We start from the raw sequence: 26,950 nt of genomic DNA, 5'->3' as shown, positions 1-26,950 counted from the left end.
ATGCAGCAGCATGCTCTGAAAGAGACCTAATTCTTATATATAGCACACACAGGAAGACATGCATTTATTAAGTGATTTAAGTTGCTTGACTACTCCGAGGATACTTCTAATTTACTCCTGTTAACAGCTATTCTTGATACGAATTCTACAATATTTACCTCATCTTCTTTGCTGAACGAATTTTGGAAGGCTGTGTTTAGTAACTCTGCTTTAGCAGCACTGTCATCGATAGTACTTCAATTGCTGTCGCGCAGAGAAGGCATTGATGGTATCTTGCCGCTCGCGTTCTTTACATAGGACCAGAATTTCTTTGGGTATTCTGCCAGGTTCGTGTTTAAACTATTATAAACATCTCGCACTGAAATCCGCGATAAATTTCGAGCTTCTGTAAAAGATTGTCGATCTAGAAGATTTTGCGTTCGTTTAAATTTGACATGTTTTTTTTCGTTGTTTCTGCAACAGTGTTCTGACCTGTTTTATGTACCATTGAGGATCAACTCCGTCGTTTGTTAATTTGTTTCGTATAAATCTCTCAATAGCTGTCGATACTATTCTAGCCACATCTGGTCCACACTTACATTGTTATTTTGGAATGGGTGGAGATTGTCTTCCGGAAAGGCATCAAGTGAATTTTTATGTTTTTTTTAATAGATTTATTTTTGGTTTGTTTTTGGAGGATTTGGGAGTTACGGTATACAGTCTCGCTACGGCAACCCTATGTTCACCAATCCCTGTGTCCGTTTTAATGTTTTTTATTAGCTCAGGATTATTTGTTGCTAAGAGGTCAAGGATGTTTTCAAATGGCTCTGAGCACTACGGGACTTAACATCGTAAGTCATCAGTCCCCAAGGGTGTTTTCACAACCGTTTATTATTCGAATGAGCTCATGAAATAATCGCTCGGAATAATTTTCAGAGAATGCATTTAGCACAATTTCGTATGCGTATCTACGTATTTAAACACGTATTTTCGCTAACGTATTAGAGAACATTGAAGCCACCACCAACTATAATTGTATGCGTCGGGTAAGGCTTAGACTCAATTTGTCTTTGAACCTTTCAGAAATTGTATCATCTGAGTTGAGAGGACGGTGAAACGATCCAATTACTATTTTATTCCAGTTGCCAAGAAAGTCCATACCAACTCGAAGGAACTATCTACCTCAATTCCGGTACAATATAAGCTACTTCTAACAGCAATAAACACGCCACCGCCAGTAGTATTTAGCGTGTTCTAAATGAACACCATTAGGTCTTTCACAAAAATTTCAGCTGAACTTACTTCCGGTTTGAGCCAGCTTTCAGCGCCTATGACCATTTGAGCATCAGTGCTCTCTTTCCGCGCTTGGAGCTCTGGCAGTTTCCCAACACAGCTACGACGGTTACCAACCGTTATACCTACGGCTCCTACTGTGCGTCTACGTTCTTCTTAGTTCGCTCTGTACCCTTTGCGACTGCAGCTCTTTTTGTGTTTCCCAGAGACCCTGTACCCTAAAAAAACTCCCAGTCCACCCCACACAGCCCCCGCTAGCGCTGTAGCCGCCTCCTTCGTGTAATGGACTCCTGGCTAATTCAGCTGAAACGGTAACCCCGCAAGTCGAGGAATCTTCAGCCTACGTGGTCGCTGAACCTATGAGCCTTTGATTACGTGGTCGCGGAACTGTATGAGCCTCTGATTCAGACCATCCTCTCAGCTCTATACCAGAAGTCAGCAATGTGCTGTTCACTATGGTGCAAATGATGAGCTCTGTGTTAATCTCGCAGGCAAGACTTACGGCCTTTAGCTCTTCGGATAGCCGCTTGAAACCAGATAGAATCTCTTCCAATCCAAAGCGACACACGTCATTGGTACCAACATGAGCTACCACCTGCAATTGGCTGCACCCTGTGCTCTTCATGGCATCTGGAAGGACCCATTCCACGTCTGGAATGATTACACCCAATATACACGCGGATTGCAGTTTGGCTTTCTTCCCCTCCTAGCAGCAATATTCCAAAGGACCTCCAAAACATGTCTACATCTGAGCTCCCAACTACCACCGTCAGTGACTGCCTGGCTCTTGCTGAGAGGTTTTCTCTGACATCTGGCTGAGGGACGGTGTCAGCCCAGAAAGCACCTGGAATCTCTTTGTCAGACTAACTGGGGAGGCCTAACGTTAGCCCCCCCCCCGCCCGGAAGTCTTTTTCAGTGTGCCACGTCATGAGGCGACATCCCACTCGTCCACAGGTGATGGGTCAACCTCAATGCGAGCTGGTTCATTGGTGCGGTCCAATCGGCAGAATCGTGGCTCGTGCTGGACGTCCGTTGGATCCCCACGCCCTGCCCTCAACAGTGATGCCCATCCACTGCAGCTTCGAACTGTGCAAAGCCAAACACAACCTGTGGCTGAGAGCAAAGTGTCACCAACTCGGCTTGCATCTGCACACAGCAAACACGTGGCACCCGCACATAGCTATCACAGTCCCTAACGATACTATCGGCCACGTCTTCCGGAAAACTAGTGTAATTAGTGACTCAGTTACATTTTCCTTGGGTCAGTTTTTCGATAAATCGTTATGAACAGTAAAAGAGTCAATTTACAGCTCTTTAATTTTATTAACATGATCAAGTGCTGAACATTTACAGATAAGTTAACGTAACAGAAAAAATATTTGGTTTAGTAACAGAAGTAAGTACTTTATGTTTTTGAACTAAATAAACTAATAAGTGAAAAAAATCTTCAGTGGAACAGTAAGGGTTGCTCAGAATGAACTTTCATTGTTAAGTTTCAAATACTGCATTGTTTTCTGACAGTCAGTTTCTGTCAGTTATTTAGTGTCTCTGGGCAAGTGTTCAAGGATTTTGATAATAGCGTTATCCACCCATTTGTAACAAAAAGTAAAATATTGTAATGAACTTCTTTCGTTTCTTTACTTCAGTAATTTTGGACGTCATTATTCGTTCTGAATTCCGATCTAATACTGCAACAAACGTCATGACAGAAAATATTTACTGCGATAGAGTAGCTACATTACCCAATGCCTTACAGGATTGCCTAGAAGAGATCGTGGATGAGCATCACATATTATTGTGCAATGGAAATTATGTGTCTTTAAGATTATGAACTGGTACCCCAGAAAAGGATATTATTTTGCTGATTTGGTTCTCTACAAAACTTACGGTGACAATAAATTGTGAAAGGATCTGAACTGAGTGTTTGAGAATTTCTGACACGTGCTTCTTCCACTTTAAATTTTCGTCAATATGTAAATGCAAAGGTTTATAAGATTTCACTTTACACACTAACTCATACCCATTCTCCAGACAGGGTGTCCCACAAATGTTGCAACAAACTTCAAGGGGTTGTGGGGGGGTGTCTTGAGAAACAAATCGAGGATAGAAACCCGTGTCCAGAAACGTCATTCAACGACGCTACAGAGAGTCGAAGTTATAGGCGCCAGCACTTGCGACCCGACCCTTTCGGCAGAAAATGCGATTGTGTACGCGGACGGACCATAGGCGGTACGTCTCGAAACATTGTTTGTTATACAGTGATCGCGTCTGATTGCCACAATCGCCAGTGGAAGAAGATGTAACTAGCTGCTGCGTAGAAAGATCTTATCTTCTATGAATGCGATACTCCGTTGGCGGACGGCGATTTCGGACATGGATTTCCATCCGCAGTTTATTTTTCTCCTGGAACCCTCTAAAAATTCCAACATTTTTCGGTATACAGGACGGGAATACAGTCTAGATGGAAATCCGGGTCCGAAACCGTCAACCACCGTGCCAACAGAGCATCACATAAACAGGAGACTAGGCCCATCTACGGAGCAGGTAGCTCCATCTTCTCCGCTGGCGATGAGGCAATCAGTCACGATCACTAACAAACAACATCGACAGACGGTTACACACAGTCCGTCTTTGTACAATGTCACGTTTTCTGCTGAAGGGAAGGCCTAGAGACAGATGTCGGTGCCTATAAAGTGGGCGCTCTGTCTCATCGATGTATGACGCTTCCCGACTCGGGTTCCTATCCTCGGTTTGTTCCACAAGACACTCTCTGCAACCACTCAAATTTTGTCGTAACAATCATGGGACACCCTGTATATTTGCTGTTTCACTGACGTGAACATGAGCAGTTTCTAGTTATTTTTGAAGGAAGAGAGAGAGAGAGAGAGAGAGAGAGAGAGAGAGAGAGAGAGAGAGAGAGAGAGAGAGGGGGGGGGGATGAGGCAGAGGCACGAAGAGGAAGAGACATTACTAAGTACTGCAACGTTCAATTTTAGACCCAATCTTATCATCTATCTAAATGACCTATCATTTAATACAAATGAAGCAGAATTAGTACTTCCATACTGACACGAGCTTCAGCAGTTTCAACGAATTTTTCTGACAGGGAGGGGGGGGGGGGGGAGGGTTGGTAGCGATCAATCGATCGATATTGGTGTGTGTCTTTTGATGCACAGAGCTGAATATGGCTGCGAATTTTGTAAGTTAAGAGACAGATCTTTCAATAAAAGATCAATAAACCGTTGCAACATTTTTACTGGGAATGATTATAACACTCGTATACCTGAGAAAAGAACTAATTCTGGTTGATACATGCCAAGTAATAGGTCTCTCTCTCTCTCTCTCTCTCTCTCTCTCTCTCTCTATCTATCTATCTATCTATCTATGTCTCCCAAAGAAAGACGAGTCAGTGAAAAAGTACTAGTTCTGCTTGATATACATTAAATGATAGGTCATTTAGAAACATGATGAAGAATATTGGTTCGAATATTGAATCTTGTGGCCTTTCAATAATGATTTCTCTTCCTCAGTTCCCCTCCCAGAAAAAATGTCGAACTGATGAAGTTCGTGTCAATGGGACGGTACTAATTATTTTTGATTTTTATTAAATGAAACAACATTTATATAGATGAGAAAGAAGATTGGGTCTAATATTGAACCTTGTGGTACTCAATAATTTCTCTCCCTCCTCCTGCCTCTGCCCCCCTCCCCCCTTCCTACTCCAAAAAGAAGTTGAAACTGCTCATGCTCATGTCAGTGAAAAAGAACTAATTCTGCTTCATTTGTATGAAATGACACACCATATAGATGTACGAGAAAATAGATTAATCTGATAACCTAGTGGACCTTCAACATGGATTTCCCTTCCTCGCTCGCCCCGTCCTCTCCTCCCCAAAAAGTCACAAACTGCCCACTTTCATGTCAGTGAAAAAGAACTAATTCCTCTTGGTATGTATTAAATGATAGGCCATTTAAAAGTATGAGAAAGAAGATTGGACCCAATATTGAACCTGGTGAAACTCAACTAACGATTTCCCTTCCTACGTCAGAAACTGTATTAGTGACACAATGTTCCACAAAGAAACTGAGGCTCCGCACAGTGCTGCACTTGATGTACGACTGTAGGAGGCTACAGGCTGGAGGACTCACGCTTGCAGCGTCCGCGGTGCAGCAGCGTGACGTTGTCGCCCTTGCAGGCGGCCTGCTCGAGCAGGCAGAGCGTGTGGTAGGTGTTGTTGTCCGAGCCGCAGACGGAGCCGCCGCCCTGCGCCCGGCTGCGCTCGCACTGCCGCAGCTGCGCCTCGCACCGCTCTACCACCAGCTGCGACTCCTGCAACACGGCGCAGTGCCGTCCCGTCATACTAATGGAAATCTAGAAGCACTGTCGACATACACTGATAAGCCAAAGCATTATGAGCACCTGCTTAATAGCTTGTTTGTCCTTCTTTGGAAAGAAATACGAGGGGCGTTTGAAAAGTCGGTGCAAAAATAAAAACTATTTACGTGTTTGTGGTAAACCATTTTTATTTTTCGACATAGTCTCCTTTTAGACTTATACACTTCGTCCAAGCTGTTCTAATCCGTTGATCCCTTCCGAATAACAGGAATTGTCCAGGTCTGCAAAATAGGTATTAGTTGCTGCAGTCACCTTCTCGTTTGAATAAAATCTTTGTCCCGTCAGGCATTTCTTCTAATTGGGGAACAAATAGTAGTCTGACGGAGCCAAGTCTGTAGAATAGGGGGGATGTGAAACGAGTTGAAATCCTTTTTCCATTAATTTTGCGACCACAACTGCTGAGGTGTGTGCTGGTGCATTGTCGTGATGCGAAAGGAGTTTTTGCTTCCCAGTCGCCGGCGTTTTTCTTGCAGCTCGGTTTTCAAACGGTCCAATAACGATGGATAATATGCACCTATAATAGTTTTACCCTTTTCCAGATAGTCGATGAGGATTAATCCTTGCGAATCCCAAAAGACAGTCGCCATAACCTTTCCAGCAGAAGGAACGGTCTTCGCCTTTTTTGGTGCAGCTTTTTCCTTGCTATCCCATTGTTTGGATTGTTGTTTGGTCTCAGGAGTAAAGAAATGTACCCATGCTTCATTCACAGAGAACAAATGACGCTTAAAGTCCTGCGGATTCTTCCTGAACAGCTGCAAACTATCCTTGTAACACTTCACACGATTCCGTCTTTGGTCAAGCGTGAGCAATCGCGGAACCCATCTTGCGGATAGCTTTCTCATGTCCAAATCTTTTTGCGAAATATTATGTACCAGTTCATTCAAGATGCCCACAGTACTAGCAATCTCACGCATCTTAAGTCTTCCATCATCCATCACCATATCATGGATTTTATCAATGATTTATGGAGTCATAGCCTCCACAGGGCGTCCAAATCATTTAGCATCAATTGTGGCCATTTGACCACACCGAAAATTTTGAAATCATTTATAAACTGTTCTAATGGAAGGTGCAGAGTCACCGCAACGTTTATCAAGGTTCTCTTTAGTCTCCTGAGGCTTTTTGCCTTTTATAAAGTAATGTTTAATCACCACACGAAATGTCCGCCCCTGGTAACTGAGTGGTCAGCATGACGGAATGTCATACCTAACAGCCCGGGTTCGATTTCCGGCTGGGTCGGACATTTTCTCCGATTAGGGACTGGGTGTTGTGTTGTCCTTATCATCATCATTTCATTCCCATCGACACGCAAGTCACCGCAGTGGCGTCAAGTCGAAAGACTTGCACTAGGCGAACGGTCTAGCCGGCGGCAGGAGGCCCTAGCCACACGGCATTTCTATTTTTACCACACGAAATTCTTCTTCGTCCCTTTTTTGAAAATCACTCGACTTCCTTGATTCACATGAATGCCAAACACAAAGAAATAGACCAATATGGCTGAAACTTGGTGTGCGTTCTTTCCAAAGGTACTACTAACAAAACATGACCTCGATACGCGCCAGAGGTACCACCTCAACGATTTTTCAAACGCTACATCACTAATTCTGCGTATCAGGGATCCCACATTTTGTTGGTAGGTTTGTGGAGGTACGTGGCATTAGATGTCTACCCACAGGTCATGTAATTCGCGTAAATAACGGGCCTCTGATTTCTGGGCGTGGTGATGGTGCCCGATAGCGACCCAGATGGGTTCTACATGATTTATATCCTGCGAATCTGGTCGCCGAGACATCAACATTCACTAGAATGCTCCTCAAACCACTGAAGCCACTTCTGGTTTCTGGAGTCGAACAATTATACTGCTGAAAGATGACACTGTCGTCGGGAAAGAAATAAAGCACGAAGGGATGCAAGTGGTTCGCAGCTGCCAGTGTGTCTTTGATTACAAAACAGGTACCACGCAAGCGTAGGAGAATGTCTCCCACAGCATAACACTCGTACTGCTCCCACCAGTGTGTCCTTGGGGCGCTGCACGTTACGGGCCGCCGTTCACCTCGATGATGGCGTTTGTGGAGACGACCATTGACCTGGTGTAGCAACAATATGATTCACCCGAAAACATGTTTCCATTGATCGACGGGTAGATCCCGATGTTCACGTGCCTACTGCACTCGTAGTTAATGTCGTTGGGTCAACATGTGAACACACAGGAGTGGTCTGCTGCGGAGCTCCCTGCTCAACAAATTACGATGAACGGTGTGCTTCGAAACTCTCGCGCGTACACCAGCATTGTGCTTTTTCGGCAGAGATACCACAAGTCACCATCTGTCCTACTTTACAGAGCAGACAAGCCAATGCATCCCACGTTCTGTGAAGAGTCGTGGACATCCAACCATTTAGCGCCTAGTGCTAGTTTAACTCCTGTTCTCTTTCTTTCCGGAGATGCTCACGACGGTAGCACGCGACCATTCAACCAGCTTTGTCGCTGATGCTCGTTCACAGGCTCTGCGTAATAAAAAACTGCGCTTTGTCAAAGTCGCTTATATAATGCATTTCCCCATTTTCAGCCCATATCTCTATTGACATTCTTTTGTTAATGCGCCACGTGCTCGCAACACCATCAGGCGGCATCCAACATAGCGGCGGGCGGTGGCCATAATGTTTCAGCTTGTTAGTGTATAAAGTAAACGGAAAATACTGACAAAATCTTTTCGTATTTTGAGCAATCTGCTGTACACCTCAGTACTAATATGGCAACGTTATACACAAAGTTCTTCTGTGTTGATCGCATTTTACTTGTACTAATCAAGCGTTTCAGCGGATTACCATCAACATGTCAATAGCTTATATAATAATACTACGTATAACTTACTTAATAAATGCTATGTACTAGGTCAAGTAATACATAACTGTACTGCGTAGTGCGTACTCAGTATACTTAGTGTATTCGAAGAGGTACTGTTTGACTTAATACGGGATGAAATAGTGGGTGAAAGCTTTTCTTGAAAGTATATCATTATTAAAGAACTAGTAAAATATTTTGAAGCTAAATCTATAAACATTGGTTTATTGATTCTTTAAGTTACTCATCCGACGCTCTGATGATTTCCTAGGACAGGATTCCTGAGGTTTTCTGTTCAACAACATTCACCGTTCGACAAATATAAAAATTTGTCTTTATTACATAAGTAACGAGTGCCAGCAGCTAACAAGAGCAACTGATTAATTATAAAATTAAAGGGCTCGCTAAACGGATCCAAGCCTGACAGTAACAAAAAAATTTAAAGCTACACAATATTATTCTATAAAACTAACAAGAAACAAGATAAATAATCTTCTAATAATGGCGCAACATGTCTCCAAAGAAGTTAAAATAGATAGTATAATACTCACGAAATTACTGCCTTTATCAGAGCAGTAACACGAAAAGCATTTACTTCAACAATTTCTTAAGTATTCATTATTACTTCAGGCAATAAATGTCTTTCTAAGAAACAAAACGAGTACTTATTTAGAGAAAATTCAAAGAGATTCTAGGAATAATTAACTGGCACAAACTTGCCAAGAACAGAAATAATTATAAAAACATTCAATATTAAAAATATGTTTTTAAAGAAATTGACAATTTGAAACACTTCTTTCGTCGGTACACTGCAACAGGAAACAGATCAAAATCTCACAAGATTCGAAATATAACTATTAGAGCAAATCTCAAAACAAGGTAGCCAAAAGCGAACACAGTAATTTTTGACAATAAACTTAAATTGTCTACGAGATCGGCACAGTGAGAGAGGCAGGCTCTATGTACTGACTGCAGACCCCTTGCCACCGCTAAACACACCGCTTAGCATTTCCGACGTGTATGTTACCTGTGCGGAAACCAGGAAGCTGGTGGAACCGACCGAACGCTTCGGAGGGACCCGAGCTGGAAGGGCCCAGCCCAACTTAAAACCCTGTATATAAAAGACAGTGTCCTCATCAATTAACTAACTGTCTAACACATCATCACCCAGCCCAAATCGCTAAGGATGGAAACTTGAAATTTGGGGAACGTGTGGATCTTATACTGTAGGCGTCATTTAAGAAAGGATTTTTCGAAATTCCAATCCTAAAAGAGCGAAATAGGTGACGAAGGCTTTTTTTCCTTTTTGAAAAATGTCTCTATTGAGGCAGTTTTGAAGCCAGACCTACGAAAATTGGCATTTGGTTTCTCGGTCACAAATAAAGAAATACGTGTTTCAGCGTATTTGGAAATTTAACCCAAACGGGATGAAATAGTGGGTGAAAGCTTTTCTTGAAAATATATCATTATTAAAGAACTATTAAAATATTTTTAAAGCTAAATTTGACGTCTCGGCTGCAAATAAAAAAATATATGTTTCAGTGTTTTTGGAAATTGGACCCCAAAGAGAGTGAAATAGCGAATGAGATTTTTTATGGAAATATTTTATTGTGAAAGTATTTAAAAGCTAAATCTATGACAATTTAAATTTAACTTCTCAGTTACAAATAAATAAAACGTGTTTCATTGGTTTTAGAAATTCAGTGCCTGAGTGGTGAATCGGGGGATGAAAGTTTTTATGGAAATGTTTCATTATGCAAGCATTTTTTGAAGCTAAATCTATGAAAATTTGTATTTCTATTTTGGAAATTCAACACCTAAGGGGGTGAAATATTGGTGAAACGTTTATGAAAATATTTCATTGCCAGAGCATTTCCAAAGTTAAATCTTTGAAAATTGGTGTTTGGTTTCTCGGTTAGACATGAAAAAAATCGTGTTTCGCTGTTTCTGGATATTCAGCACCTAAGAGGGTCGCCCACCCAAACCGCTAAGCCTAGAAACTTTAAGTTTGGAGAGGTCGTGGATCTTATACTGTAGATATCGTTTAAGAAGGGATTGTCCAAAATTTCATTCCTAAGGCGGTGAAATAGGGGATGAAAACCTTTTTCAAAGTATGTAGCTTTTAAGGGAATTTTGAAGCTAGCACTACAAAAACTGGTATTTGCTTACTCAGTTAGAAAATAAAAAAATACGTGTTTCAGCATTGTTGGAAATTCAGCCACTAAAATAATGGGTGAAGTTTTTTAAAATAAATAATTACTAAAGAACTAGTAAATGAGTTTTAAGGTGACATTTATGACAACGGGTACTTGACTTCGCGGTTAGATATGAAATACGCGTTCCATTGTATCTGGAAATACAGCCCCAAAGGGAGTGCAACAGGGCATTAAAATTTTTAAGTAAATATTTCGTTGCATTAAAAAGATTTTAAAGGTAAATTTATAAAAATTGGTATCTCATTTCTCCGTTAGATATAAACAAATACTTGTTAGGGGATGAAAGTTCCTTTGGAAGTTGCAAATCCTGGACTCTAGCTACCAGAATCGCTTTTTGGTCAGAAATACATTCGGAAAAGACCATGGCTTTAATTAGTATGAAAAGCTAAGAAGATGTTGCAATTTGTGAACAACACCAAAATTCGTTAAATAAAAACAAAAACAATCACTGCAGGATATACAGTCTACGCAAGCGAAGCGCGGGCATACTAACCTAGGACAAATATAGACTTTACAATCTAGTACAAATTTCAAATTGATACGTCTGCCATTCCTTGAGAAAAGTGTTTTTAACTGAGTCAGACAGACAACAAAGTGATCCTATAAGCGTGCCGTTTGTACCGAGCTCCGTTTGTGCAGACTAAGATACGGAATACTAAAAACCAACTAGTCAGGCGTATTCAGTTATAATGCTGTTCGCTGCCTCTCGCAATAGCTTAGAGCCTCGTGCTAACACTTTTTTTTTGCATACACGACAGTAAATCTATTTTGAGTGTTCTTTTTTAATTTTATACTTTTCTCTGTCTTCAAAGTTTCTTATTTTGAAACATGCTGTGCTCAGTTCCTTGACAAAACAACTTACGTTCTAAAAAGGCGATGAAAAAGGAAGTGTAATATTAGTTGATACGCGACATGACTAACACGTTTCATACACAGGAATGGAACGCTCTGTGTGTAGCGGGCAACGTTGGTCTTACGCTGAGCGGCGGTTACTGGCCGCTGAGTTCCCAAACTGTCATCGTTGTTCGCTTTTACTACCCGATGTATTTATTGCGGGCGGGAATCCTGTTCGCAGAGCACGCAGTGTATTTTTGGACCGAGTTCTGTAATATTCCGTCACCAGCCACGCAAACTCAGAGAGCTTTCCTACTAGAGTGGTGGATGCAATGCACACACGGATGTGGTGTTACCGACTTGGTAGTAGACTAATTTCTTTACGGCAGCGATTCCCAGGAAGGACAGCCCAAATTAATTCATACCGGGAGACGTGTGGGACAGGAAACCAACCATGCAGAGATATGGTGCACAACAGCGACTTCGCTTGGTTAGCCAAGAATGTAAGAATTATACCAATCTCTGTCGGGGAAGTCACCAAATAAAATGGAAACATCAAGCAAATGCCAAGTTAACTCGTCGATTAAAACGGTGTCATATCAGCGTGTTCTAACAATACAGAATTCTCCGATATGGGTCATGATGGGTTAGATGTTTGAATCCTTCGGAGAATCTGAAAATGGGTATTGTGCAAAATGCAGATGCAGTTAACGAGGAAAAAATGGTATGAAAAAAGGCTTAGATTACTTGCACATTATGGAAGGCTTCCAGGAGAAGCTAAATTGATGTGGAAGGAACTGGATAAAGAACAAATTCTAGGACTAGGCAGAGATTGGAACATGTAAAACAGAGCGTTGCATAGCATTATTAATGCTATAAATCATTACATTACTTTGGGCAGTACAAAAACTTGCCATATAAAGGGATACAGCTTTTTTTTGTCTAATGCATGCTGATTTACTCTTCCTGTGGTATACCCAACTCAGAGGAACGGCCGGGTTGGTTCTTTCTAATGGACGAGATTCTCACTGCATCTTTCTTTGCCCATTTTAATACTTTTAAAATATATATTTCTTTACTGAGGCGCTTATCAATAATATGAATATGATCATTACTATTTCTGTTATTGTTATTGTGTTCAGTAACTTTTTCATTCTGGCGTTTTACAATCGAGGCACTGTGAACCACAAGGGCCCAAAGCATAAACACAAAGTTTTGTGAGAAATAGATGTTTGTCATTAGCCGCGCAGGTTTGACTTTTTTTTTACCCAAGTCTCAACGTTTCATATTAAAAATAATGTACCCACTTCATGCCATGAAATTTTGATTAATATTTAGCGTTATTATTATTAATGTTAATCCACTAAATTTTCATATATAGGCTACAGCAGTAATTTTTCTATAATGCATTTTAACCTCAGCTGTTTATTTGTGACAATGGTCATTAGTTATGTCTGTCTGACATAAGACGTCACTGTCAGTATTCTAAGGCAAATGGCTTGTACAATTTCACTGGATAATTTCGATATTGTTCAGCTTCGAAGGAATATAGGATGGTTTTAACTAATCTGTTGCACCCTAAATCGTGGATGATGGTTAATAACCGAAACCAGTAGATGACTAATGAGACAAATGAACATATGATAGTTAAAATTCGTTTCATAAAACACTTTAAGGCTGTTGAACCTCACCTTATGAAAATTAAAAATATGGCAATAGTGTCTTTTGTACTTTTGTGCAGTTTGTACTTAAAGTCAAACTAGAATCAGAACATAAAGAACAGATAGTTACAGTACCACACATGCACGATTATGACCTACCCTAACACTTCATGGTCCTCGTATCATCATTTGCGTTAAGCACTTTCTCTTGATTGAGGTTCAGATAAAACTACATGAAATTTAATAGTTCTGTTAAGCCTACGTATTTCAAGCTTTACCTAGTAGTTTTTTTTAAGTCTCTGTGTTTCAAGGTTGATCTTTCCCTCCCATCTACGTAATTGGGCATTAGATTTTGCAAGTTATCGACATACTGTGCGTGAAAAACAAATTGTGGTCTCCCTCGATGTGACATGAAGAAAATGGTGGCCTCCCACGACTCCAGTGACAATATACTACTTTAAACATCAGTTTATGGCAACTTGTTGAAAACATCCATGTAAAATTTCTGAAATGTGCATTTTCACCACGAACATGAACGTTTGGTTTGGTAGCGAGGTCGGTAACACTTTTAAGGGCTCCGACACCCTCGGTATCCACTTCACAGACTGTACTAATGAAATCGTGGAACATGAGGTTACGGTAGGGCAGCTCGTCAATAACTTGCAGATCTTGTAAAGAATCGGGTGTGAGTGTAACCAGTGAGCACTCCTACACCAAAGAAAATTTCTGCTATGGTCCCATACTGAAGCGACTGTCAGAAGTCTGAACGTGGTAGCAAAGCTACAAAGTATGAAAAGGGAAATGCTAAGAATCAGTCTAGATATAGCGGAAGTCGGTGAAGCGAAATGGAAAGATTTCTGGGCAGATGAGTGTAGGAAGAAGATGGTATGAAGGGGAAAATGGTATAAAGGGAGTATGGTTCGTCACAAATAGGGAGGTAGGGCAGAGTGTGAGTTACTGTGAACAGTGGAGTGATAGGGTGTTTATCATCAGAAACGACAGCAAATCAAAACTGACAACAACAGTTCAGGTATACATGCCGACGTCGCAAGCTGAAGATCAAGACACCGAGATAATATATTAGGATACTGAGAGGGTAATTCAGTACGTAAAGGGAGATTGAAATCCAATAATCAGGGGGTATTGCAATGCGGTTGTAGGAGAAGGACTAGAAGAAAAGGTTACGCGAGAATGTGGGCTTGATACTAGGAATGAGAGAGAAGAAAGGTTAACGGAGTTCTACAATGAATTTCAGCTAGTAATAGTGAGTAATCTGTTCAAGAATAACAAGAGGAAGAGGGATACTTGGAAAAGACTGGGGAATAAGGGCAGATTTTAATTATATTACATGATGGTCAGACAGAGATTCCGAAATCGGAAACGTAAGGCGTACCCAGGAGCAGATATAGCCTCATATGACGAGTAGGCTGAAGTTTAAGAGACTAGTCAGGAATGATAAATGCGAAAAGAAGTGGAACACTGAAGTACTAAGTAATGAAGAGATGCGCCTCAAGTTCGCTGAGGCTACAGATACTGCGATAAGAAATATCTCAGCAGACAGTTCAGCTGAAGAGAAATGGGCATCTCTACAAAAGGGCGGTCACTGAAGTTGGAAAGAAAACCGTCGGTAAAAAAGAAGGTATCTGCGAAGAAATCATGGGTAACAGAAGACATGCTTCAGCTGATAGGTGAAAGAAAGACGTACAAAATTTTTCAAAGAAATACAGGAGTACAGAAGTACATGTCACTTGGGAATCAAATAAATAAGAAGTGGAGGGAAGCTAAGGCGGAATGGCTGTGTGAAAAATGTGGAGAAATCGAAAACGAATTGATCGTTATTAGGACTGATTCAGCATACAGGAGAGTCAAAACAACCTTCGATGAAACTAAAAGCAAAGGTGGTAACATGAAGAGTCCAATGGAAATACCACTGCTATACACAGAGAATACAGCGGATACGTGGAAAGAATACATCGAAGGTTTCTAAGATTTGGAGGACTTGTGTAAAGATGATAGAAGAAGAACCAAGAGTCGATATAAAACACATAAGGGATCCAGTATTAAAATCATAATTTAAAAGAGCTCTGGAATACTTAAAGTCAAATGAGGCATAAGGGGCAGATAATAATCCACGAGAATTTATAAAATCATGGGGGGAAGTGGCAACAAAACGACTATTCACGTTACTGTGCAGAATGTATGAATCTGGCAATATACAATCTGACTTTTGGAAAAATATCATCCACACAGTTCCGAAAATTGCAAGAGCCGACAAATTGGACAACTGTCGGACAATCAGCTTAACTGCTATGCATCCAAGTTGCTGACAAGAATAGGCTTTAGGAAAGACGATTCTGACGTCGCGGTTGGTATAATGGAAGGGAGACTAAAGAAAAATCAAAGACGTGTTCGTAGCATTAGCCCATATGGCAAAAGCGTTCGATAATGTAAAACGATGAAAGACGTTAGAAATTCTAAGAAAAATAGGGGTAAGCTATAGGAAAGACGGTGATATAGAATATACACAAGAACCAAGAGAGAATAATAGGAGTGAAAGATGAAGCTACTCTTACACGGCCATAAGCCATGATTTTAAATAATTTCGTTAATATCTTGCATAACTGTTAATTATTTAAGAATAAACATTTCAAAAGATTAAGTAGTTTACAAAGAACTTCTAGGTGTAAGAATTTATAGTTACGTCATCTTTCGTTTTGTAGAGGTCTGGTGGTGGTGGTTAGTGTTTAACGTCCCGTCGACAACGAGGTCATTAGAGACGGAGCACAAGCTCGGGTTAGGGAAGGATTGGGAAGGAAATCGGCCGAGCCCTTTCAAAGGAACCATCCCGGCATTTGCCTGAAACCATTTAGGGAAATAACAGAAAACCTGAATCAGGATGGCCAGAGACGGGATTGAACCGTCGTCCTCCCGAATGCGAGTCCAGTGTGCTAACTTTTGTAGAGGTCTATAAATAGTCGAGACAATAATGTCTCGCCCTCATTGTTCTCATTTTGTCATTTCGTCTCAGCACATCTTGTCTCATGCTGTCCGTAATTGTTGAAATGTATAGTGTGAAAGTAGTCAAAACTTTAATTTCAGAAGTACCTTCCACCTAATTTGAAAGTTATTATCTCTGTGAAAGGGAAAAGTTTTGTTATTAAAATGAACTTATAATTAATTTTTAAATTAATGCAGGGGAAGTCAGTAGGGAGTTCAATGCATAAGAATTAATTAAAATTTGAAACTGTAAGAGCTTTTATTATTTTCGATCGCTACATTACGCAACGCAGCGCAGCGATCCTCATTTTTTCATCAAATCGAACGAAAGTTAAGATAGGCAGAGGATCTTTGACTGCCAGCATTAATGAAAATTGACATAAAATAATAACTCGCAAAAATAACTTTTGGCGTGAATTTAATTCACTTGCAAGCATGTAAAATGAATATGAATAGGACTTGCTCAAAGATTATAGTCTGTATTCATTGATTAATTTACCAAAGCTAAAGTGAGAAGGGTACAACTAAACATCCTGTTTCACTAAGAATGCTGGTTTACGACGAATTTTAAAGACAGTAAATTGCGTCGTCTTCTCGCAAAGAAAATTAACAATTACCACGCCATAAGATAAAAAAAGAAGTCAATATTAACAACCGCTAACAACTAAAAACTGGTCAAGAAATATCAAGATTCCCAACTTGGGACACGACGAAAGGACAAGAATTGGAGGCCAAAGTTCGCCGATTACCGTGGGACTGAAACAAAGAGGAGAATAGTTAAGTAATTATCGTCAATTGAGACTTTATTTTGTTATCGATTACTGAACAATAATTGTGGAAGTGCGATTAACTGAACTGTGTAGAGTTATAATCGTGATTGTGTCTAATTTATGGTTTTCTGTTGCATGTACCTATTTTATTGATTGAGTCTTATTGACAGAGAGGTCTGGGGCGTCTTGTCACGGTCCATGCGGTCACGGTTAAAGAAGAGGCCATGTCCATATAAACAAGGAAATAGTGGACCTGCTCCATTAAAATAGAAGAAACTAGCCGATCGTAAAGAAAATTCTACAAGAATTACCTGACGAGCAGAAACTATTTTATAACAATATCCGCCAGTATTGTGTAATTTGCTGTATTTTTCTTGTGGTTGTATTTGTGGTACATTACAAATAAACCTGTATTGCTATAACGAATATGAATAAAATAAACTTGCAGAACACAATCTATCCGCAGCAAACAGAGCGCTAGAGGCCTCATCCACATCATCAGGTTCGAGAAGGGGTCAATTCCATTACTGTCAGACTCGGTCAATGACCATAGTCGATGACTAAATATGTTGTAATCGTGTATATTGTTACACGCTGGAGCCGATTACTCCGAGGGTTGCCAAGGAAGTAATGCACTGGGTTTTCTTTTCTCAACCGAAAACAATGCAACGAATGCGAAACGTTACGTATGTATTATTTGAAGTCTCCTGAGTGAGAGCGCCAAGTTTCTGTCAATTCCGACAGATAGCGTAGCTGCAGGACAGTTTCAAAACGGCGTATTCAGGTGATGTACGTTACAAGAAACGTGCCATCATTTAATTTCACACTGGGGAGAAAGAAACTGTGAGGAATATTCACAAGCTCTTGTCCAAAGTCTATGGGGCATCTGCTGTCGGCAGAAGTACAGTTAGTCGCTGGACACGGAGAGTGAGGTCATCAGAGGGTCGGGGAGACCATCCACGGCTGTCACACCTGACACGTTGGAGCGAGCTGATGTTGACATTTTCGAGGATAGAACAATTACGATTCGGCAGTTGGCGGTGCAAGTGTCAATCAGCAAAGGAAGTATGGATGCAATTATCCGCATTCTTGGATACTCAAAACCGAGCAAGGTGGCGCTGTGGTTAGCATTCGGGAGGACGACGGTTCAAATCCGTATCCGGTCGTCCTGATTTAAGTTTTCCGTGATTTCCCGAAATCATTTCAGGCAAATGCTGGGATCGTTTTTGATGATGAAAAAAAACATTACATTATTATTATGTAAAAATGTGAATGAATGGATTAAAAAATGGGGAAGAAATGGCTTTAAATATTTATGTCATTTACTCTTTCAGTACTGACTTTGTTGTAGAACCCCTTATTTACTTGTGGTAATAAAAATTCATTTAGACAGAATTAAGCACATTTAAAATTACGTGAACCTTAGCAACCCTCTCATGCTGATAAATTCAAACTAACTGATTAATAACATTTATTTGAAACTTATTTAAATTATTTTTTTTGCGTAATTCGGCCTTGGCACACATTTTCTAGATGCACAGGGTTTTTAAATATTTACTGAGTTCTTTCCCGGCGTTAGCTATGGAACACAAGACTGTCTCTGTTAGCATAAAATGATTAAATATTGCCAAGCCGATCTAAACGTTTAATTATCATTGACAACACACTTCACTATACATTTAAGCTATTTGCTTTAGAAATGGAAAGAATCAACAGATTAACAACTTAACGTTAATTATCCGCCTATGAATGCACAAATGTAAAACCAGTGTCAGCGTCAGGATCGCTGAAAAAGAAAAATATTTCGTAATTCACTGCTAATTTTACCTGCTCCCGATTTACGGGTTTGGTTAATTTTATAGCGGAACAATTTTTAAATGTGCCGCCGCTGTAAATCGTTCTGTCGCGACACAGCCCAGGAACACCAACGATAATCGCTAAAAGTGCTGAAAATTCTTTAAAGAAATATTATAGATGACATGGGAAAGCTAATTTACATTAGTAATACACAATTTTGATAAATTATAATGTATTTAGACCATAACAATAATTTAAATTACACACCTGTACAATTTATCAAAAAAATGGTTCAAATGGCTCTGAGCACTATGGGACTCAACTGCTGTGGTCATTAGTCCCCTAGAACTTAGAACTAATTAAACCTAACTAACCTAAGGACATCACACACATCCATGCCCTAGGCAGGATTCGAACCTGCGACCGTAGCAGTCCCACGGTTCCGGACTGCGCGCCTAGAACCGCGAGACCACCGCGGCCGGCTACAATTTATCCTCTAATGGCGGCTAAAGATAGATACAGATAAACGAAGTCAACTCATTCATATAATGCTACGTCACAGGTTCCTCTCTCTCTCAGCTCTAGAGGAAGACGACAAAGAATACATATTATGTAGCGCTTTTTATACTACTGCTGATTTTGAATATCTCTTTGTAATCTTACAAAATTATTTTCATGTGTGGCTATATTTTACATTTTTTCATCGCAGATATTAACATATTTCGTAATTACATTATGAGTATAGAAATATTACAATCGTAAATACATCGAGAATATTATTACAGAAAATATTACAATAATAACCAACGTCCTTTACACAAAATTAAATAACATTTTTTGTTAAACAATTACAGTACATTCGAATTGCTTCATAGCGGCGTACAAAGTACAATTAAATGTCATTTCATTTCATTAATATTGTGTGTGCTGCCAGGGAACGTTACACGTTCCTTAGAAATGGCACGCCGATTTCCTTCATCATCCTTCCCTAATCCGAACTCCCGCTCCGTCTCCAATGACCTCGTTGTTGACGGGACGTTAAACACTAATCTCCTCCTCCTGCTCAAAAGTGTGTGCAAAAATGGGTCCCAAGGTCTCTAACGGTGGATCACAAATCGCACAAAAAACGTTTCTCTTTATTTGTTGCAACGATTTGAAGCTGAGGGGGAGGCCATCTTGTTCCGGATTTTGACAGCTGATGAATCCTGGGTTCACCATTTTGAGCCCGAAACAAAACGGCAGTCGATGGAATGGCACCATTCCCACTCCCCAAAGAAGAAAAAATTCAAAGCAACTACTTCCGCCGGCAAAGTCATGGTCACAGTGTTCTGGGACTGTGAAGGTGTAATTCTAATTGATGCAATGCAAGAGGCGGTACCGTTAATTCAGAAGCATATGTCAACACATTAACAAAACTCAAGTCGCGCTTCCGGGGACTTCGGTACCACAGCAGTCCAGGAGATGTTTTTCTGCAACACGATACGCTCTGCTGCATGGAAGTCTGAGCCCTGCTGAACACATCACAAAACAGGGTTGGACAGTGTTATCCCATCCACCCTACGGTCCTGACCTACCCCCCCCCCCCCCTCGGACTTCCATTTGTTTGGGCAATTAAATGATACGATTCGTGAAGACATTTTGAGGACGATGAGGAAGTGATTTACACAGTGAAACACTGGCTCCGCCACAGGGACAAGGATTGGTACCGACAGGGCGAACACGCCCTTCTTTCGCGCTGGAGGAAGTCCATACAACGGGATGGAGATTACGTGGAAAAAATAGGATGTGTATATAAAGCATCATTCTTTCGTGTATGTAATTCTCATTATGTTCAATAAAAAAAATGCGGGGATCGTTACTTTCTGGGCAACCCTAGTACATGGTGACTCAAAGACACCATGCTTAAACCCGTAGTGTAGTAAAACAGTTTATTGAGTCTCATTAAAAATCTATTTTGTGGAGCATGGCCCCTAGTCCACCTCACCGGTTCAATTATTTATAGACTTCAAGTGATACGAAACGGAACGATGCTCAGCCAATTCCAGTGGCAGATGATGCAAGAGAGGCATTCTGCATCACGGCGTGGTTCCAAGAGCGTACGTTCCTAGAAGAGTCAACAAATACACTCCTGGAAATTGAAATAAGAACACCGTGAATTCATTGTCCCAGGAAGGGGAAACTTTATTGACACATTCCTGGGGTCATACTGACAGAACCACAGGCACATAGACACAGGCAACAGAGCATGCACAATGTCGGCACTAGTACAGTGTATATCCACCATTCGCAGCAATGCAGGCTGCTATTCTCCCATGGAGACGATCGTAGAGATGCTGGATGTAGTCCTGTGGAACGGCTTGCCATGCCATTTCCACCTGGCGCCTCAGTTGGACCAGCGTTCGTGCTGGACGTGCAGACCGCGTGAGACGACACTTCATCCAGTCCCAAACATGCTCAATGGGGGACAGATACGGAGATCTTGCTGGCCAGGGTAGTTGACTTACACCTTCTAGAGCACGTTGGGTGGCACGGGATAAATGCGCACGTGCATTGTCCTGTTGGAACAGCAAGTTCCCTTGCCGGTCTAGGAATGGTAGAACGATGGGTTCGATGACGGTTTGGATGTACCGTGCACTATTCAGTGTCCCCTCGACGATCACCAGAGGTGTACGGCCAGTGTAGGAGATCGCTCCCCACACCATGATGCCGGGTGTTGGCCCTGTGTGCCTCGGTCATATGCAGTCCTGATTGTGGCGCTCACCTGCACGGCGCCAAACACGCATACGACCATCATTGGCACCAAGGCAGAAGCGACTCTCATCGCTGAAGACGACACGTCTCCATTCGTCCCTCCATTCACGCCTGCCGCGACACCACTGGAGGCGGGCTGCACGATGTTGGGGCGTGAGCGGAAGACGGCCTAACGGTTTGCGGGACCGTAGCCCAGCTTCGCAGTGTCGGAGCAAGTATGGTGGGTCTGACACACCGGTGTCAATGTGTTCTTTTTTCCATTTCCAGGAGTGTATATGTTGGTGCTACCTACGTATATCCTACGAAAATACCATAGAAATAACGTTAGAGACATTAGGGCTCACCCGGTGGCTTAACAACAAATGTTCTCCCTGCAAACTATTCGCTCCTGAAAAGCGAAAGGGAAAAGTGGCACTGGTATGCAACGTACCCTCCGCCACACACTATAAGGTAGATAGGTGGAACAGATGTAGATGTGCAGTTGTTATGGAGATTCATCATCAACACACCTGGCACTGGTAAAGGTATCGGATGACTTGCACATCGCTGGCAACGGGCTATACACAGTGCTGAAGATGGCTTTGAAACATGTATCGTAATAAAATACAATACAATACTGGTCATTAAAATTGCTACACCACGAAATTGCTACAGACGCTAAATTTAACCGACAGGAAGAAGATGGTGTGATATGCAAATGATTAGCTTTTCAGAGCATTCACACAAAGTTGGCGCCGGTGGCGACACCTACAACGTGCTGACATGAGGAAAGTTTCCAACCGATTAGTCATACACAAACGGCAGTTGACCGGCGTTGCCTGGTGAAATGTTGTTGTGATGCCTCGTGCAAGGAGGAGGAATACGTACCATCACGTTTCCGACTTTGATAAAGATCGGATTGTAGCCTATGGCGATTGCGGTTTATCGTATCGCGACATTGCTGCTCGCATTGGTCGAGATCCAGTGACTGTTAGCAGAATATGGAATCGGCGGGTTCAGGAGGGTAATACGGAACGCCGTGCTGGATCCCAACGGCTTCGTATCACTAGCGGTAGAGACGACAGACATCTTATCCGCATGGCTGGAACGGATCGTGCAGCCACGTCTCGATCCCTAAGTCAACAGATGGGGACGTTTGAAAGACAACAACCATGTGCACGAACAGTTCTGCGACATTTGCAGCAGCATGGACTATCAGCTCGGAGACCATGGCTGCGGTTACCCTTGACACTGCATCACAGGCAGGAGCGCCTGCGATGGTGTACTCAGCGACTAACCTCGGTGCACGAATGGCAAAACGTCTGTTTACAGCATCATGATGGTCGCATCCGTGTTTGCGACATCGCAGTGAACGCACATTGGAAGCGTGTATTCGTCATCGCCATATTGGCGTATCACCCCGCGTGACGGTATGGGGTGCCATTGGATACAGGTCTCGGTCACCTCTTGTTCGCATTGACGGCACTTTGAACAGTGGATGTTACATTTCAGATGTGTTACGACCTGTGGCTCCACCCTTCATTCGATCCCTGCGAAACCCTACATTTCAGCAGGATAATGCACGATCGTATGTTGCAGGTCATGTACGGGCCTTTCTGGATACAGAAAATGTTCAACTGCTGGCCTGGCCAGCAAATTCTCCAAATCTCTCACCAATTGAAAACGTCTGGTCAATGGTGGCCGAGCAACTGGCTCGTCACAATAGGCCAGTCACTACTCTTGATGAACTGTGGTATCGTGTTGAAGCTGCATGGGTAGCTGTACCTGTACACGCCATCCAAGGTCTGTTTGACTCAATGCCGTTATCACGGGCTGAGGTGGTTGTTCTGGGTCCTGATTTCTCAGAATCTATGCACTCTAATTGCGTGAAAATGTAATCACATGTCAGTCCCAGTATAATATATTTGTCCAATGAATACCAGTTTATTATCTGCATTTCTTCTTGGTGTAGCAATTTTAATGGCCAGTAGTGTAGATGCCACTGTTAGAGTTCTAGCCGCGCGTACTGGAAAAAGCTTAAAGAAGAACAGACGGGCTGCTCGCTTGAGAGAGAATCGCAAGCATCACTTACGACTGACTTCCCGGCGTGCGGCGAAACAAAGAGCCTCTAAAGGGCAACACACAGAGCCGGCAGTGATGCAGAGCGGCGCCTGCAGGCCGGCAGCGTGACGTGTCCCACTTGGGGGCCGTGCAGCAGGACGCTCTCTCGTATTGCACTGTCCTCTCCTCCGGCCTGCTCTCCAGGAAGACGAATGTGAGACGGACGCGATGCGGCGACTTGCAGGCAGAGAGGCGGTTGCACGGACACGTGGTCCGCCGGCGCCGGCGGCGGAGACGGGCACGCCTTGTTTGCGGCGCACACTGGGTCCCTTCTTATCCCGGCCTGCCGCAAACAAAGTCCCCTAATGCACCGCTGTTTGCTCCCGGATCCTAAGCCGCTCACCGTTCACAAGGGCCGCGCGCACAGATAATCCCCCCGCTTAATCTGTTTGAGCACACGTAATACCGCCGCTTTCTTTTGTACCCGAGCTCCCGGACGCTCCTAATGCTTTGAACAAACAGCCTACGAAGCAACCAGTATCAGGCACCAGCCGGAAGGTCCCGAGCTATCAGAATTTTTGCCTCTCTTCTGCGTGCTCCTTATGATGTTTTTAGAGGGCTTAATAGCCAAGTAAGGCATTTGCCAAGAGAGTTATATGATTGCCTGTAGAAACTAAATTTTTATTTAATTCACCAGCAACGCTCAGTAAATGATTGTTAAATAGTGTACACATACCTGATTTATCAGTCAGAGAAATATTTTTGCTGCTCAAATGGCTCTGAGTCCCTTAGAACTTCGAACTACTTAAACCTAATTAACCTAAGGACATCACACACCTCCAGGCCCGAGGCAGGATTCGAACCTGCGACCGTAACAGCTGTTCGGTTCCGAACTCAAGCGCCTAGAACCGCGGCCGGCTATTTTTACACCGAACTGACCTTATATCGTCCCTTAATTAAGAAAGGACGGTTTTGGCAGCGTTGAAATTTGAGCTGTATTTACGAAACGACTACGAAGTACGAGGGACGTTCAATAACTAGTGCAACATACCTTTTTCTCGGCCAGTTACGGTTGAAAAAATACGGGATTTCGTTTGCGACATCGTGGAATATTCACGCTTCAGCTCTACAGTTTCATTAAGTTCCATTGGATGGTGGAGCTATATGTAACCTTTAAAATGGCACCTGTGACGGAGGTGAGTACCAAGCAGAGAGCTGCCATTGAGTTTCTCTTGGCAGAAAACTAGATCATCTTAGATACTCACAGGCGCTTATAAAATGTGTACGGAAACCTATCAGAGAACAAATGCTCGGTGTTTGTTTGGAGTCGGTTCCCAGTTGGAGTCGGTTCTCAATTCTCTGTCACCTCAGCAAGATTAAATTACTATTTGAAACTTTTGTATCCCTTCAGAATAGGTTCGCCATCGTCATCATCATTATCATCATTATTACTATGATTATTATTATTTGCGATATGTTCATTTTTAAGCAAAAATTAGTTTCGGGGGAATATGATTTATGTTGTTATTTACTGCCAATTATTTCTGTTTATGTCATTTAAGTTTGATAAAGTGATATATATTGTTAATAAACGCTATTGTAAAATAATCCCACGCTTGTACAACGTCCTGTCCAAACATTATTCCACTGAAGACTTGTGCAATACTGATCAAACTACACGGTCCAGCCACACTAGTGTCACCAGCAGCAATGTCCGACTTCAGTGCGAAATGGCCGCACACAGATGGCACGTGACCCCAGTAGCAGTGGTGGGTGTCTAAATCGTGTGTGTGTGGGGGGGGGGGGGGGGGGGGGGGAGGGGGGGGGGGGAGGCGTGCTGAAAACAAAACAGTGCAGTCGCAATGTGATGTGGAAATGGAGAGATTTATTTTATTCATCATTGGACTTCGGGCCGAGGATAGAAGCATTTCCGAACGGCTATAAGTTTCGCATTCAACCACCGTTAACGTACACCAAACATGGCAAAATAGTGACAAACAAAACACGTGCCAAGGCAACTATGGGTGTGGTGCACCACACACCGTACGAGACAGGGGTGAACGATGACTGTATGCCGCCGCCCCCCCCCCCCCCCAAGCTAGATAAAATAAGTTTGTCATCATCATTATCACTATTATTACGACTAGCGTCTGTCAGAGCAAGGCGTCTGTCATCATCACAAAGAGGTGGCGTAAGCCTGTTCGATCTCCTGAGTGCCAGTAGGACGCACACGGCTGTGACTCAAACAATTTTCGAACTCATTCGAGGCAACTGACGGATCATTAACATATCGCTGCTCAACTGCACGTCTCCGTTGGTAGTGCAGCCACCCTCGTCGACCAGTGGGCGTACTCAAAGGTGTGTGACCACTGGGTTCCTGTCCGCCTAACAGCAGACTACAGAGACCAACGAAGGACCATCTCTGCGGAGTTGCTTGAACAGTACGAGGCTGATCGTGACAGTCCGTTCGTGGCTACAGCCTTCTGAGACTGTGTTCAAAAATGGTTCAAATGGCTCTGACCACTATGGGACTTAACGTCTGAGGTCATAAGTCCCCTAGAACTTCGAACTACTTAAACCTAACTAACCTAAGGACATCACACACATCCAGGCCCGAGGCAGGATTCGAACCTGCGTCCGTAGTGGCCGTGCGGTTCCAGACTGTAGCACCTTGAACCGCTCGGCCACCTCGGCCGGCTGAGACTGTGTTATTCTGTTTGATGTCCTCCCTCATCGAGCAAGGATCAAGAGTAAAGTGTATTGTGTTACCCTAAGGATATTGAAGAAACGACTTCAGTATGTCCGTCACCAACAAAAATACAAACAAATTTCTCCTTCTGCATGACAACGCAAGGTCTGACAAGTCTCGGCCCCGAGAAGAGCTCACAAAACTTCATTCAACTGTTCTTTCTCTTCCACTCTACAGCTCGGATCTCGCGCCTTCCTACTTCCACCTGTTAAGTCCAATGAGGGATGTACTCTGCGAGAGGCAGTACGTGGTGGATGGGGCGGTTAGTGATGCAGCAAGACGTTGGCTACGACTTCGACTGTTAGAATGGAACCATGCGGGCGTACAGGCCCTCCCACTAAGGTCGTGTAAGGCCGCGTCGCATTGAACGGAGATTAAGTTAGAAAATAGGAACCGGCCGGTGTGGCCTAGCGGTTCTAGGCGCTTCAGTCTGGAACCGCATCCTGCCTCGGGCATGGATGTGTGTGATGTTCTTAGGTTAGTTAGGTTTAAGTAGTTCTAGGTTCCAGGGGACTGATCACCTCAAAAGTTAAGTCCTATAGTGCTCAGAGCCATTTGAACCATTTTGAAAAATAGGATTTTTGTTGTCAGAAGGGTGGGGAATAATACGGGTATTGAAATCCTG

The 26,950-nt window shown here is 42.6% G+C and overlaps 1 protein-coding gene across 2 annotated transcripts in view; it reads right to left on the bottom strand.

Annotated features, from left to right (window-relative positions):
- Positions 1 to 26,950, bottom strand: part of LOC126365865 (SPARC-related modular calcium-binding protein 1) — a 710,118-nt gene that overhangs the window by 229,641 nt on the left and 453,527 nt on the right. For both annotated transcript variants that reach the window (XM_050008539.1, XM_050008540.1), the window contains exon 2: positions 5,422 to 5,602. In XM_050008539.1, the coding sequence (XP_049864496.1) occupies positions 5,422 to 5,602 (181 nt within the window). The remainder of the gene's footprint in view (positions 1 to 5,421; positions 5,603 to 26,950) is intronic.

Source organism: Schistocerca gregaria, chromosome 4, assembly GCF_023897955.1.
Source record: "Schistocerca gregaria isolate iqSchGreg1 chromosome 4, iqSchGreg1.2, whole genome shotgun sequence".
In the NCBI taxonomy this organism is placed as follows: Eukaryota; Metazoa; Arthropoda; class Insecta; order Orthoptera; family Acrididae; genus Schistocerca; species Schistocerca gregaria.
This window is presented reverse-complemented; position numbering and strand designations above follow the sequence as displayed.